Genomic DNA, 13,565 nt, shown 5'->3' on the forward strand with positions numbered 1-13,565 from the left:
CTTGGACAAACACAGGGAGGAAATGTAACCGGAAGCGGCCTCGTTCTTTATCCACATATTTGCTCAGAGTCAGTGAGCACAGTTCAAACTGCCGGGCCCATAAATGTATCAGCACGAGGAGACTTTGGATTATTTTCCCACCACATATTCCAAATCAGACACTTGGATGTAACCGCCTCCATCTTCCCCTTCTCGCTCTAAAATCCCAACCCTCACTCCCTCTCTCTCTCTCTCTCGCTCTTTCCTTCTCCAATTACAACACGCAGTTTCAATTTAAAACAGCTTGTTTCGCTTTTATGTGCGCACTTAAATAATCCAGAGATCCACCGTGCCCCTCCCCCCAAATTCAGCTCCAGTTGCCTTCCCGCAAACGACCGCTTGATGGCGCGCGTGCTCCACCGATGAAGCCATTCCTGGCACCACCAGGGTTCCTTCAAAGGGGGTCAAAGTGGCTGTGTGCCTCCTCGTAATGTGTTTTGAGGGCCTTTTTTAAACCGTTTTTTAAATCAGAAGTGAGGTGACGAGACCATTTCTTTCATTTTATTTACCTTTATTCATTTTTATTTTATTTCGTGCTTTGCTGCAGAACATCCTGACCATTCGGGAGCAGCTTTTTCAGCTCCAGTGCGCACATGGCAAGAGGATGGAGAGGAAGGGGTTGAGGAGGAGGAGGAGGAGGCCTTGGAAAGTAATAAGCCCCACACGGTCGTGCAGGAAATGTATAGGTTGACAGGAAATGTTTATGTTTTCTTCTGCTCCAGAAATCACAGTAAGGACGCACGCACCTTCAACGTGTCGTGGCGATATATGAATGCAGGCATAATAGGAAGAAGAAGAAAAAAATGCGCACAGAAAAAGACAAACATGTACTGAATGAGGCCTTAGCCGTGCGCCACTGGATTTTTACGCAAAATGTGCAATAGGTTAAGACACAAGAGCTTCTAATGCGCATTTCCTGCGCATCCGTGCGTCTCTAACGTCCCTCTAATGAGGCGGTTTGATGTTTGTGTGTCTGTAACTCCACAGGAATGACCTAATGACAGGTGTCTGCCTAATTTAGGGTTCTCACTTTGACACCGGAGATGTGCGCACACTTGGAAGCTGCCTCAGAAAGAAGAAGAAGGAGAAAACGTGGGTGAGCCCAACATATGCCAGACTCTCAAATCTCAACACATCACGCGAGAGACAAGTCCTCAGTGGAAGTGTGAAACACGGCGCTGTGAAAGTTTCAATAAGATCACATTCTGGGTAATAAATTGGGAAATACTGCGGCAATTACTCCTCGGGAACGTAGCGCGCGCACAAGCAGCTGATTTACCACAACACAGTCTGTAATTCACGCGGCCGCTGGCAACATTTGTGCCTCTTGTATCAACGCTGTGTAATTCCATCAATTAAATTCTGGTAATGGCATTCTCTCTCTCTCTCTTTCTTTTTTGTAATCTGGAGAATGCGAGCGTCACTGAAACAGTCTGATATTGCGAGAATCAGAAGATGAACTCCCTCCTTTTTTCTACCTGTCTACCTGCTCCACCCTCAGTGATTGGTGGGTATGGATATGTTGGAGCTGGGTTTAAACTCGGTCTGTTTTTTTTTGGGGTCTAATCGCTGCACTTCAGGCCATCTTGCTTTTTACGAGCCCCGGCTGTTCTACAAGGCCGAGCTTAACCTTCTCTCACAACTTATCCCTCGTTAGAAGAACCCTCCCTCTGTACCTTTGCTAAAAAACAGGCAGGGAGGATCAGCAGCCGTATGGAAAACAGGGCGAAAATGGCAATTAAATACCCGGTCGAGAATGAGGCGTTTACGGCCTCCGGTCGCGCAAAAGGGCGCGTCGTAAAAACGTGAAAAAAAAAGAAAGAAAGAAGAAGCCCGTTCACGTTCTGTCTCTATCTGCCGCGAGGACGTAAACAAGCAAACATGGCCCCCTCCGCTTTATGGAGCCTCATAGTTTGTTAAAGCGTTTACAGCCACTTTGTCCTGGGATATTACCCTCCCTAGTCCTCCTTACGTGTTTATGGGGAGCATATTTATGAAAGTTTACCATAATCGGGGAGCAGCGGCTCGCAGCTGACCACCAGCAGCAGCAGCAGCACAAGCAGCCATGAATGTAAGAGAGGCTCTCACAAGTAAAATTGGGGGGCTTTTAAAAACCTCAATTACATTTATAGGCGGGCACTTGTTAAAAGCCATATCATTTAGAGAGTCGTCTACAACCCTGTCGACTCTCTCTTTCTCTCGCTTGGATCCACAGCTCTCCACCCTCCACCACCTTCCCCCCCTCCTCCCCCCTTTCATATCCCCATGTTGCGTGACATTTTCGGGCCTCATTCCCATGCAGCCTCGCTCTCGTCTCAAAGGATGCGAGGAGAAAATGTGAAGGAGCAATTAATGAGACCGAGGGAGAGGAGGAAGAAGAAGAAGAAGAAGAGGTGGAGACACCTCCACTGCCTCAATCTCAGCTTTTAAGTTTTGAAAAAAAAGAAGAAAAAAAAAAACAATAAAAATGCCCCCTTTTGTTTGGCTTGGAAAGAGTTATGGCTGCGTGCGTGCGTGTGTGTGCGCGCGCGCGCGCGCGTGTGCTTATGTACATTTGATCACATTGCGAAGCCGCGGAACTCTCATCAAGCATCCAATCCAACCCCCAATCTCTCTTTCTTGTTTTCTTCTCCTCCTCCTTTGAGTCTCTCCATCCTTCACTCGCGTTTGCACTATCACAGACGCACGCGCCGCACGCACGCGCACGACGCCGAGGGAGAATCTCATCTAAGCGGTCCAACACAGGCGCGCGTGGCCAGAGGCGTAAAGAAGAAGGAGAAGAAGAAGAAGAAGAAAAAAAAAAACAGAAAAAGAAAAAGTGTAATGGGTTCTCTCTGGGTGTGCGTGTGTGCGCGTGCTGGTGCGCGCAAAAAGCCAATGGGATGAAGAGCTGATAATAGATGCAAATTATCCCTGAATCCGACACACACACACACACACACACACACACACACACACACACACACACACACACACACACACACACACACACACACACACACACACACACACACACACACACACACACACACACACACACACACACACACACTAGGACCAGGAGGAGAGAGAGATAGAGAGGGGGGGTTGCGCACCACACGGAGGGAGAGAGAGGAAGGGAGAACAAGAGATCGAGAGAGAGAGAGAAAGAGAGCAAGAGAGAGAGAGAGAGAGAGAGAGAGGGAGAAAAAATATGAAACAACTCATTTGCAGAGGAGTAAATCACGGAAAACCCGTTTGAGAGCGCGACAGGGCTCCCGCTTTACAGCGCTAACACCGGAATTGTGATGCGCACGAGCCCTTCCTACTCTACTTCTTCTTCTTCCTCTCCTCTTCCACCTTCTTCCTCCTCTTCTTTTTCCTCTTCTTCTTGTTGTTCTTCTTCCTCGCTGGAGATTTTATGGAATCGGTGTGATTGTTGTTGTTGTTGTTATTGTTGTTGTTGTGGTGGTGGTGGTGGTGGCGGCTGCACTGGCTGTGCTGCCGTTTCCGTCACTCACAGCGCGAGCGGCTCGTCTGTTGTGGCCGCGAGAGAGCGGGGGGAAAGAGCCGAGCAGCAGCGGCAGCAGCAGCAGCAGCAGCAGCGGTGACCGACACCGGCACAGGCAGACCTGCCTCACTCTGTCCCAGTCTCCCTCCCCCTCCGTGTCCCCGTGTCTCCGTGTGTGTGTGTGTGTGTGTGTGTCGTGGGTTGGTTTTTGTGTGGGGGGTGTTTTTTTGTGCCTCAAACCGCACAACACACGCAAAAAAGGAGGAAAAAGAACAGAACCGAGAGCCGCCGCCGCCGGTCGTTTTCCTTCAGCCCCCCACCACCCCCCACCCCCTCGCTCTGACTCTTTGTCGAGCCGAAAATACAAACTGAAACAACAACAAACAACACGAGAAGATGAGTTCATATTTCGTCAACTCGCTCTTCTCCAAATATAAAAGCGGGGACTCGTTACGCCCCAACTACTACGAGTGCGGCTTCGCACAGGACCTGGCCGGCAGCCGGCCCACCGTGGTGTACGGCCCGGGCTCCGGCGCCACCTTCCAGCACGCCCCGCAGATCCAGGACTTCTACCACCACAGCGCCTCCACGCTGCCCAGCAACCCGTACCAGCAGAGCCCCTGCGCGGTCACATGCCACGGCGAGCCGGGCAACTTCTACGGATACGACGCCCTGCAGCGACAGACGCTCTTCGGGGCCCAGGACACGGACCTGGTCCAGTACAGCGACTGTAAGCTCGGGGGCGCGCCGGGGATCAGCGGCGAGGACGCGGAGGGAACCGAGCAGAGCCCCTCACCCACGCAGCTGTTTCCCTGGATGAGGCCGCAAGGTGAGGACGCGGGTGCACCGACTTATACTCCTTGTTGTTGTTTTTTTTAAACCAAACTATAGCTTGAGCTTTTAAAACACAACAGCGTGCAGAATGGTCCCAGCAGCTACAGTGATCCTATAGAATATATAGACAGTCACAGAGTGAGGGAGAGAAAGTTGTGCAGTGGGGGTTAAAAATGTGGCTTTAAAAGCAGCAATTAAAGGAGGGCATTTAGCGCTTCCTGCGCAGACAAAAGCACGTTTATGGTTTTATTGGCGGCACCAAAAAAAACTTGTGAATGACTTTAAGGTTTAATTGCACTAACTGGTCATATAAGTAGTGAGAGAATCGACATATAGGAGATATAGGAGCACACACACACACACACACACACATAAACGGAGGGAGGGGGGGGAGAGAGGAGCTGATGAAAGGGGAGAGTAATGAACTTCTTTATGAGCAAAAAACCCTCAAAACTGAGACACTGCAGCTCAGATTGAGACAGAGTTGTTTGATTTACACTCGCAGCTCTGATTCTCTTTGACTCGGGTTCAACTTTTACTGTTTTTTTTTTTTTTTTCCTTCTTCTTCCCTGAGCATTTTTACGACTTTGCCTTCAGGTCTCCGGCACTGTTTGGCTACACGGTGGTCAGCTGCAGCTCAGCTCAGCTCAGTGTTCCCACAGGGGTTTGCAGCAGTGAGTGAGTGAGTGAGTGAGTGCGGGTATACATGTGTACAACAAGGACAAACGCAGGTATATATTCCTGTCCCCCTCAGCCGCTTCACAGCGTGTGTGACCTCTGACCTCTCGTCCCCTAAACTCCAATATTAAAATCAGTCTCCCTCCTCTTCCTCCTCTTCCTCCTCCTCTTCCTCCTCTTCCCCATGCGCGTGAGAATCGTTTCCGCGTGGTTCTGGTTCGCTTTAGTGTCTTGTATGTCTTATATGTACACACACACACACACACACACACGCACACACACACACACACACACACACACACACACACACACACACACACACACACACACACACACACACACACACACACACACACACACACACACACACACACACACACACACTGTGCACGTGCATGTGTGTATGTTCACACATATGTGGATTGCACGAGGATTACATAAGGAATATGATCAAAATCAGGAGAATGTTGTTTACACACATATGTATGTATACATATATATATATGTATATATGTATATGTGTGTATATATACGTGTGTGTGTGTGTGTGTAGCGAGAGAGAAAGGGAGAAAGGTTGGATTGACATGTATAGTATAGCCTATTTTGCTTGAGCCCATATTTCCTGTGGTGGGTGTATTTGTGTGCATGTACACACACACACACACACACACACACACACACACACACACACACACACACACACACACACACACACACACACTCACACACACACACACACACACACACACACACACACACACACACACACACACACACACACACACACACACACACACACACACACACACACACTTTATCACCCCTGTTCTGGCTGTATTTCATATTTTATTTTATTTTGAAGTGCACTGCAGACATGGTTATGGTCCTGGTCCAGGACTTTTCATGAGTATGAGCATCAAATAGAAACACAATACATACATTAAACAAACACACAGGGTAGTGTGTGTGTGTACTTGTGTGTGTGTGTGTTCCTTCCACACACCTGCTTTAAGCTAACACCCAGCTATGTGTTTGTGTGGTCTTCACGCGCGCCTGCTATGAGATATGAGCACCTTTTCCCTCTCCCCTCTCCTCAGTGGCTCTCTCAGCTGTATGTGATGAAGCATTTCCTGCGCGTGCTGCCTGTAAATTGTCACCATTTACATCTTTAAAGTCTCTCTTTTATTATTTCACCGGCACTTGTCTAACATTTGCGCTCTCTAACTCATCCCCCAGCTTTTACGCACGATCCTGGTGCTAAAGAAGCGACTTCCTCAAAGGCTTACAGCTCGATTTTAAGCATTAATGATAGTGATTAGACGTTTGATGAGGCTCATAATTTTCGGATGGTAAAGATGCTATAGGTTTAGAGCCACTAGGGTGAAGCAGCTCCGCTCAAGCTCATCCATGCATTTGACCGAAAACAGGAAAAAAAGAACGCAATTGTGGGTCCTGGGACGCTTTGTGTGCGCACAGAGTTACAGCCCCGCGTGCACGCTTCAATGGGATATTGTCCTTTCTCGGTGCAAGGATTTATTAGTTATAATAGCAGAAAAAGGCGGGCGGGATTTTTATGGCTGTAGCGGGAGGATGGAGCGCAGCGGCGGAGGCGCGTTATCACATTTACCTCGGAAATTTCCCTTTAATGAGGGGCCACATTTCATAATTTGTATTATAAAGACAAGTACCTCCACACCTTTTTTTTATGTTACAACCCCGCGCAGCAGTGACGGAGGCTGCCGCCGCCGCTCAGCTGAATATGTGCTGAAATACTCCCGAGCCTCCGAGCTGCGGGTTTTAATATCCGACTTTCTCTGAATATGAGCGCGTTTTACGACTTTCATCGCCGCGGTTTCTCTCTCTCTCTACGACCTTAAACATGGATCAAAATAAAAGAGAGAATGAAAATCTGATTAGGCTGAAGAATGAGTGCACGTCTTTCTTTTTTTTCTTTTTTTTTTTTTTTCTTGCCTCGGCTCTCGCTGGCATCTGTCGTTTCTCCTTCCTCCAAAATGTCAACGGACAAGCGCCACGCGTATATTTAATTGGCTTCATATTAGAAAATGTCTCATCATCCCAATGGCGTGTATCAATTCCTCTCCGCGATAAAGCAGCGTGACGCCGTTTAGCGCAGGAAAATGAAAGAAATTATTCATCTCTCATTGATCTACATATTTGATATTAGGGAGAGGAGGTTGTGATGTTGTGACGCAGCCAGGGGAGGGGGTTTGTGGAGGTTAAATTCCCTCCGTCAAAAAACGAGCCCCCTTCGGATCAAAGCGACCCGTGCTGTTATTTTATCCAGGAAAGTGTTTCCCATTTCCTTTAATTCATTGCTGGTGACAGCAGCGAATGTGGCGCCCACTTCCCCTCTTCGTCTCCGTGCAGCACGAAATCACGGCGCCAGCCGCGTGACAGATAACACATACAAGACATTTACATCACTTACACAAGTCCGGGCTTTATCATAAAGACTCCCCTTGTCTTCTCCTCATCCCTCCCGCAGTATTAATAGCAGCTCTGTGGTCATACATGGAAAAAAACTATATATGCTCACTTTCTTTTGTTTCTTAAAGGTAGGAGCAGTCCTCGTGTGTGCCTATAGACACCATATATTTAAATATATATATATATATATATATACCTACCAGACTCTTACGCCTCGGGCTCCACGATGTGATCAGCGCAGATGGATTAAACTGTGGATTTATGCGATTATAAAGTCCACTTCCTTAATCTAATTCAGACTCTACTATGTCCTGCAGGGGCTAGAAAAATAGAACGAGGGGGGAAAAGAGATGGACTTTGTGTGTTATATAACATTATGGATACAATGCAGCGTATTCTTTACAGAGAAATCCCTATTTTTACATTGATGTGTTCATATTCAGATGTGTGGATGTGGTTTTTGCGCACATGTTTATGCTCTGACTTTACCAACGGAAAAAAACAACAACCTTGCAGTTGCAAAACGACTATTTTCCCTATGTGTTGTCTAAAAAAAAACACGTTCCTAATCGTCAAAAATATATATTTTTAATTATAACGCACCAAACATTAAAACCCTGGTCTCTTTGTGAGATAGACTGTGTTTTATTTAAACAGTTGTTAACACTAATCGACTCTCCAATTGTGCCCAATCACATTTTAGAGGCAACACATTTTCTTTTACATCACAGTTTTATTTATTTAACGATAATAAAAAAAAGAGAAGAAAAGAAAAGAAAAGAGAGAGACACTTAAAATATGATTATTGCACACAAACGTTCTGTAGCGTCTGTAATGAGGCGGTTTTATTCTCATAGCAGTGCAGCGTTCGTTTTAAACGCGACAGCAGTGACACGCAGCATTTTTATAATTTCTTTTATTATTATTATTATTAATATAATGTTTTTACAGATTTTTAATAGATCCATGAGTGGCGTGATTATATATATATATATATATATATATATATATTTTGTACACTTCATTTTCTATCAAGGTGTTGTCGAATAACAATATTTCACAGCTTATTCACTGCAAACAGTCGTAATTAATTCCATGTGTCCACTGTGTATTTAAAAAAAACCTTAAAAGGTCTTACCTGGTCTCGTGTGTGTGTTTTTAATTAAGTGTTAAGCGTTTTTATGTTGCGTCAGAGAAACACACACACACACACACACACACACACACACACACACAGAGAGAGAGAGAGAGTGGACTACTTTACCTGGTGTTTGTCATTTGTCTCTATATTCACTCTCCACGGTTTGGCACGTGGCCGCTTCTGATATATAGAAATATATATGGATGTATATATATATATATATATAGCATGTGTTCGTCTGGATTATTTATGTACTTTAAAAGTGTTTACGGCGTATTTACAGCATCAAATATTCATGTGCACTTCTGTCAGTCTCTCTGTTTTCCGTGTGTGGGTGTGTGTGTGTGTGTGTGTGGAGAGTTTTTACTGTGATCCTGGTGGATTCATGTCTGAGGAGTAGTAGTAGTAGTAGTAGTCGTAAAATGTGTGTGTGTGTGTGTGTGTGTGTGTGTGTGTGTGTGTGTGTGTGTGTGTGTTTTATGGGACTCCTGGACATTAAAGTCACATGAGGATCAAATGATTTTTACATCACATTTACTCAACTTAAAACGGGCGCTTCTTCCTTTAAAAACACACATCACACATATATATATATATATATATATATATATATATATATATATATATATATATATATTATTCTAATTTTAAACTTTCTAAATGCTGCACGTTGACCTTTGACCTTTATTCCACTTCCACAGTGACAGCATTAGTGGAATAATCCAGATGCACGCGCTCACTCATCAGAATCCACATCACAATCACGTGCATTGTCATTATTATTAAACCAGGTACAATGACATTTCTATTGTTTTTTTTCTTTCTCCTCCTAAAAAATACAACAACAAATAACAATAGAATATGGGGATGAATGATCTTTGAGACAAGTTGGGTCTGTACTTATTTATTCATTTTTCATTACTGTCTGACCTTCTGCGGATTTTATGGCCAGTCGTTAAATTAATGGACATCAGATATTGCTGTCATTTACCTACAAAGCCCTCAAAAAAATAACACGTTTTCTTTCTGGGTAGTTTATGATTGACCATCACGTGCTTGGTGTTTTATGTCTCTAAGATGTAGAAGAATTTCAGATCTGTCTCTAATAACTTTACCTCCTCCCCAGCAGCAGCGGGCAGGAGGCGTGGCCGTCAGACCTACAGCCGTTACCAGACCCTGGAGCTGGAGAAGGAGTTCCTCTTCAACCCCTATCTGACCCGGAAGCGCCGCATCGAGGTGTCGCACGCGCTCGCGCTGACGGAGCGGCAGGTGAAGATCTGGTTCCAGAACCGCAGGATGAAGTGGAAGAAGGAGAACAACAAGGACAAGTTCCCGAGCAGCAGGAGCGAGCAGGAGGCGGTGGAGCGGGAAAAGCGGGAGAAGGAACTGCGGGAGGGCAGCGGAAGTGGAGGAGAAGGAGGAGGAGGAGGCGGTGGAGGAGGAGGAGGAAGCTCAGTGGCGGTGGTGGCGGTCGCGGTGGCCGCGGGTCCACAGCAGCCCCCCGTAGTGAGTGAGGATTGCTGCGAGAAAACCCATAAGCAAATGTAGGGAGGAAAATGGTGGATTTCAATGGGGGGGGGGGGAAAGGAGTTGAGGAGGGGAGGAAAAAATGGGAGGAGGGAGGAAGGGGGGGGGGGGGTACACAATGGGGTTGTAAATGTCGGACAGGAATGGGGTGAGGGCGGGTGAGGGTGGGTGAGGGCGGGGGTTGTTGTTTTCTTCTTACTTGAGGCCCTTACTGGACTGCCCCGCTGTCTCCAGGATCCAATCCGATGCGAGGAAACGGTCTCCAAAATGGCTGCCAGTGAGGCGAGCTGGACTGGAGGGGCCTCGCACTCACTCTGTCTGGTTCTGCTGACTCTCTCGAAAAACCGCGGGGAAAAATGAAACAAACAAACAAAAAAAAAAGACGCAATGAAGCAAAAAAAAAAAAAACAACAACAAAAAAACATGAACTTTTAAAAAGAGAGGAGAAAATAACATGATTGGCAGTAAAGGGGGCGGGGTCAATCTAAGTCAAACATAGCCTACAATAGTGTTTAAAGAAACAAAAAAAAAAAAAAAAAAAAGAAAGAAAAATTATAGCTTCATTTCTTTGTGGAACAATTATCGTGGAAACATTTCTATATTGTTAGAAGTTTATCATTAACAATTTTATCTTTGGCAGCTGTATAGTTTTTAAGTTAAAAAATGATGATGGTGCACTTTTTACTGTACTTCTCACTTATATGTTGTTGTTGTTATGGTAATGATTGAAGATGATGATGATGATGATGATGATGATGATGATGACGTAGCAATTAATGAAATTTCCAACAACATGAAACTGCCTATTTATGCCATTTTAGTGGGTCGGGTCTCTTTTTTACACACTTCTAATTGTCGTTTTAGTTCGTTCTTTGATCGATGGTGTTATGTTTTATGTTGTCATCCTTTTTTTCCTCTTCTTTTTTTTTTGGGTAAAAAGCATGCGCACAGTGCAGATTATAAGAACAAAAAAAAAAAAAGAACATTCATAAGAATAAAAAGGAGAAAAAATGCAATAAAGACGTTGCTTTTTTGCATTGAATGTGGAGATGATGAGTCACAAGGGGTCAATGTTTGTGTCAGGGGTGTGACCAGGGTTTTTGTGGCCTTGGGGGGACCGTAAAAACACCCAGAGTCCATGCATTGAAGTTTCTTTTTGACTCTTTGAAGCATAAAAGCTGATTCATACTTTCCGCATCCACTGACTTTTATTGTCAGGATGACGTAAAATGACCGCATGCCCGTATAAGTAAGTCAGTTTTCTGGAAAGCAATAGAAAATGGGATCAGATTATGCAAACACTACCGTTCAAAAGTTTGGGGTCACCTACGTATATAATTATTGTTGTGTTTTCCAATAAAAGTCAGACTTTTATTCATCAAAAGAGTTGAAAAATGTATAGAAAATATAGTCAAGACATTGACAAGATTAGAAATAATGATTTTTATTCAACATTTTCAATTGCACCCTTTCGTCAAAGAACCAGCAAAACTGTTTTCAGCTGTGCTAACATCATCGCACAAGGGTTTTCTAATCATCCAATAGCCTTCTAACACCATTAGCAAACACTGGAAATGGGCCTCTATACGCCGATGTACATATTTCATTAAAAAAACACACGTTTGCAGCTAGAATAGTCGTTTACCACTTGCTTTTCCTTCAAAAATACAGACATTTCCAAGTGACTCCAAACTATTGAACAGTAGTGTATGTGCCAGACCGACTTTTTTTTTTAGAATGTGAATCTGACACGGAAGACCGAAAGTATGGAGAGGTCTTAAGTGGGCTTCATTGTTCATTCAAGTATATGGAAGGGCCACGATACACAGAAACAGGAACACAGGAACTTTAATTGATTCAATATATCAGCATCCACTTTGGTTGCTATCTCCTACACAATAGAACTCCCTAATTCAAAAGATACAGACATGTTTTGGTGTTTTTCAGCCCCCCCTCAGTTCTAGGACCCCCCCCCCCCCCACACACACACACACACACACTTTTCTCCTTCACCTCCTCTCTCCCTTTGTCCTCTTCCTCCTCCTCCTCTTCTCTGGCGTACTCTCTGTCAGCACCCAGACTGATAAAACCGTTCAGTTCACGAGGCCAAACATTTAAAGCCTTGACTCGGAAGTCCTGCTCTCCGCACATATGCACACACACACACACACACATACACTCACACCCACATCAATCCACCGACACACACTTAAAACCTACACACTCACACACACACACGCACACACAATCTAAACCCTATCCAAACATGGTTTTATTTATGGCCCGGTCCTCCACCTCCACTTACATTATTACAGGCCTGTATACACTGCCTTCCATCATCATCACAATGACGACTCCAGGTTGGATCGTTTCCATATGGGCAGATCAAACACGGCGTGTGCACGTTTGCACATTCGTATTCGTGCGGACTTCACAGAAGTGGCTGAAGCCTTCAGTGTTGTCAGAGCGCCGCTCAATGTTCCCGCGTGCTCCGGTTTCTCCAGACGTAGAGTAAACTTCAGGGGGCAGGATTTTTTTAGGAAATGGATGTGAGGAGGGGCCCACGGTTGGTGGTGTAGTGGTTGGCACTCTTGCCTTTGCAGCAAGAAGACCCGGGTTCCTGGGTTTGAGCCCCGTTTGGAACAACTTCGGAACAAGGGCCTTTCTGCAAGGAGCTTGCATGTTCTCCCCGTGTGTGCGTGGGTTTCCTCCGGGTTCTCCGGCTTCCTCCCACAGTCCAAAAACTTGCGATATGGGGATTAGGTGAATTGGTCACTCTAAATTGACCGTAGGTGTGAGTGAATGGTTGTTTGTCTCTATATGTGGCCCTGCGATGGACTGGCGAACTGTCCCGCAGGGTGTACCCCGCCTATCGCCCAATGTCTGCTGAGATAGGCACACCACCCCCCGCGACCCTCTGGTGGATAAAGTGATGGATGGATGGATGTGAGGAATCTCCTCCTCCTCCTCCAGTCTGGAGTCCAGCACTTGGTGGTGGTCTTGGCATCTTCCAATGTTGATAGGCTCAGATGCAGCAGCTTTGTTTCCATCAGGTAACGATAATCCGACTCAAAGTTGTCCGTGTAGGTTTCCCGAAACTGTTTCCCCCCGAAAATAAAAGTGTGAATCAAGCAGTTGTGACATTTTGTTGCTGTAACTCCTCTCTTGGCATCTTCATCCTTCACCAAACGTAATGCTCGTGGACTTTGTTTTGGTAGTTCCTCGAGGAGAGTCCTGTTGCCAAAGCTCAGCACAATGTTCTTCTGTCATCACTATTCTACCATCTACCATCTACCATCCTATTTTTATGTCTGTATGTTACGGCACTGTCAGGTCGCTCTGTTCCACTATCGCTCAGAGTCCAGGAACGTGGAGGAGTCGTAGGATTTCTGTGAGATTTCTCGTTGG

The 13,565-nt window shown here is 45.5% G+C and overlaps 1 protein-coding gene across 1 annotated transcript; it reads left to right on the forward strand.

Moving 5' to 3' along the window:
* Nucleotides 1–3,925: 3,925 nt before the first annotated feature.
* On the forward strand, nucleotides 3,926–10,178 carry LOC310933530 (homeobox protein Hox-B8a; the record flags this gene model as incomplete). Its single annotated transcript, XM_083897040.1, has 2 exons — nucleotides 3,926–4,358; nucleotides 9,757–10,178. The coding sequence occupies 2 exons, from the start codon at nucleotides 3,926–3,928 to the stop codon at nucleotides 10,176–10,178; spliced, it is 855 nt and encodes a 284-aa protein (XP_083753166.1).
* Between the last annotated feature and the right edge of the window lie 3,387 nt (nucleotides 10,179–13,565).

Source organism: Microchirus variegatus (genome assembly GCF_963457635.1).
Source record: "Microchirus variegatus genome assembly, chromosome: 10".
Taxonomy (NCBI): Eukaryota; Metazoa; Chordata; class Actinopteri; order Pleuronectiformes; family Soleidae; genus Microchirus; species Microchirus variegatus.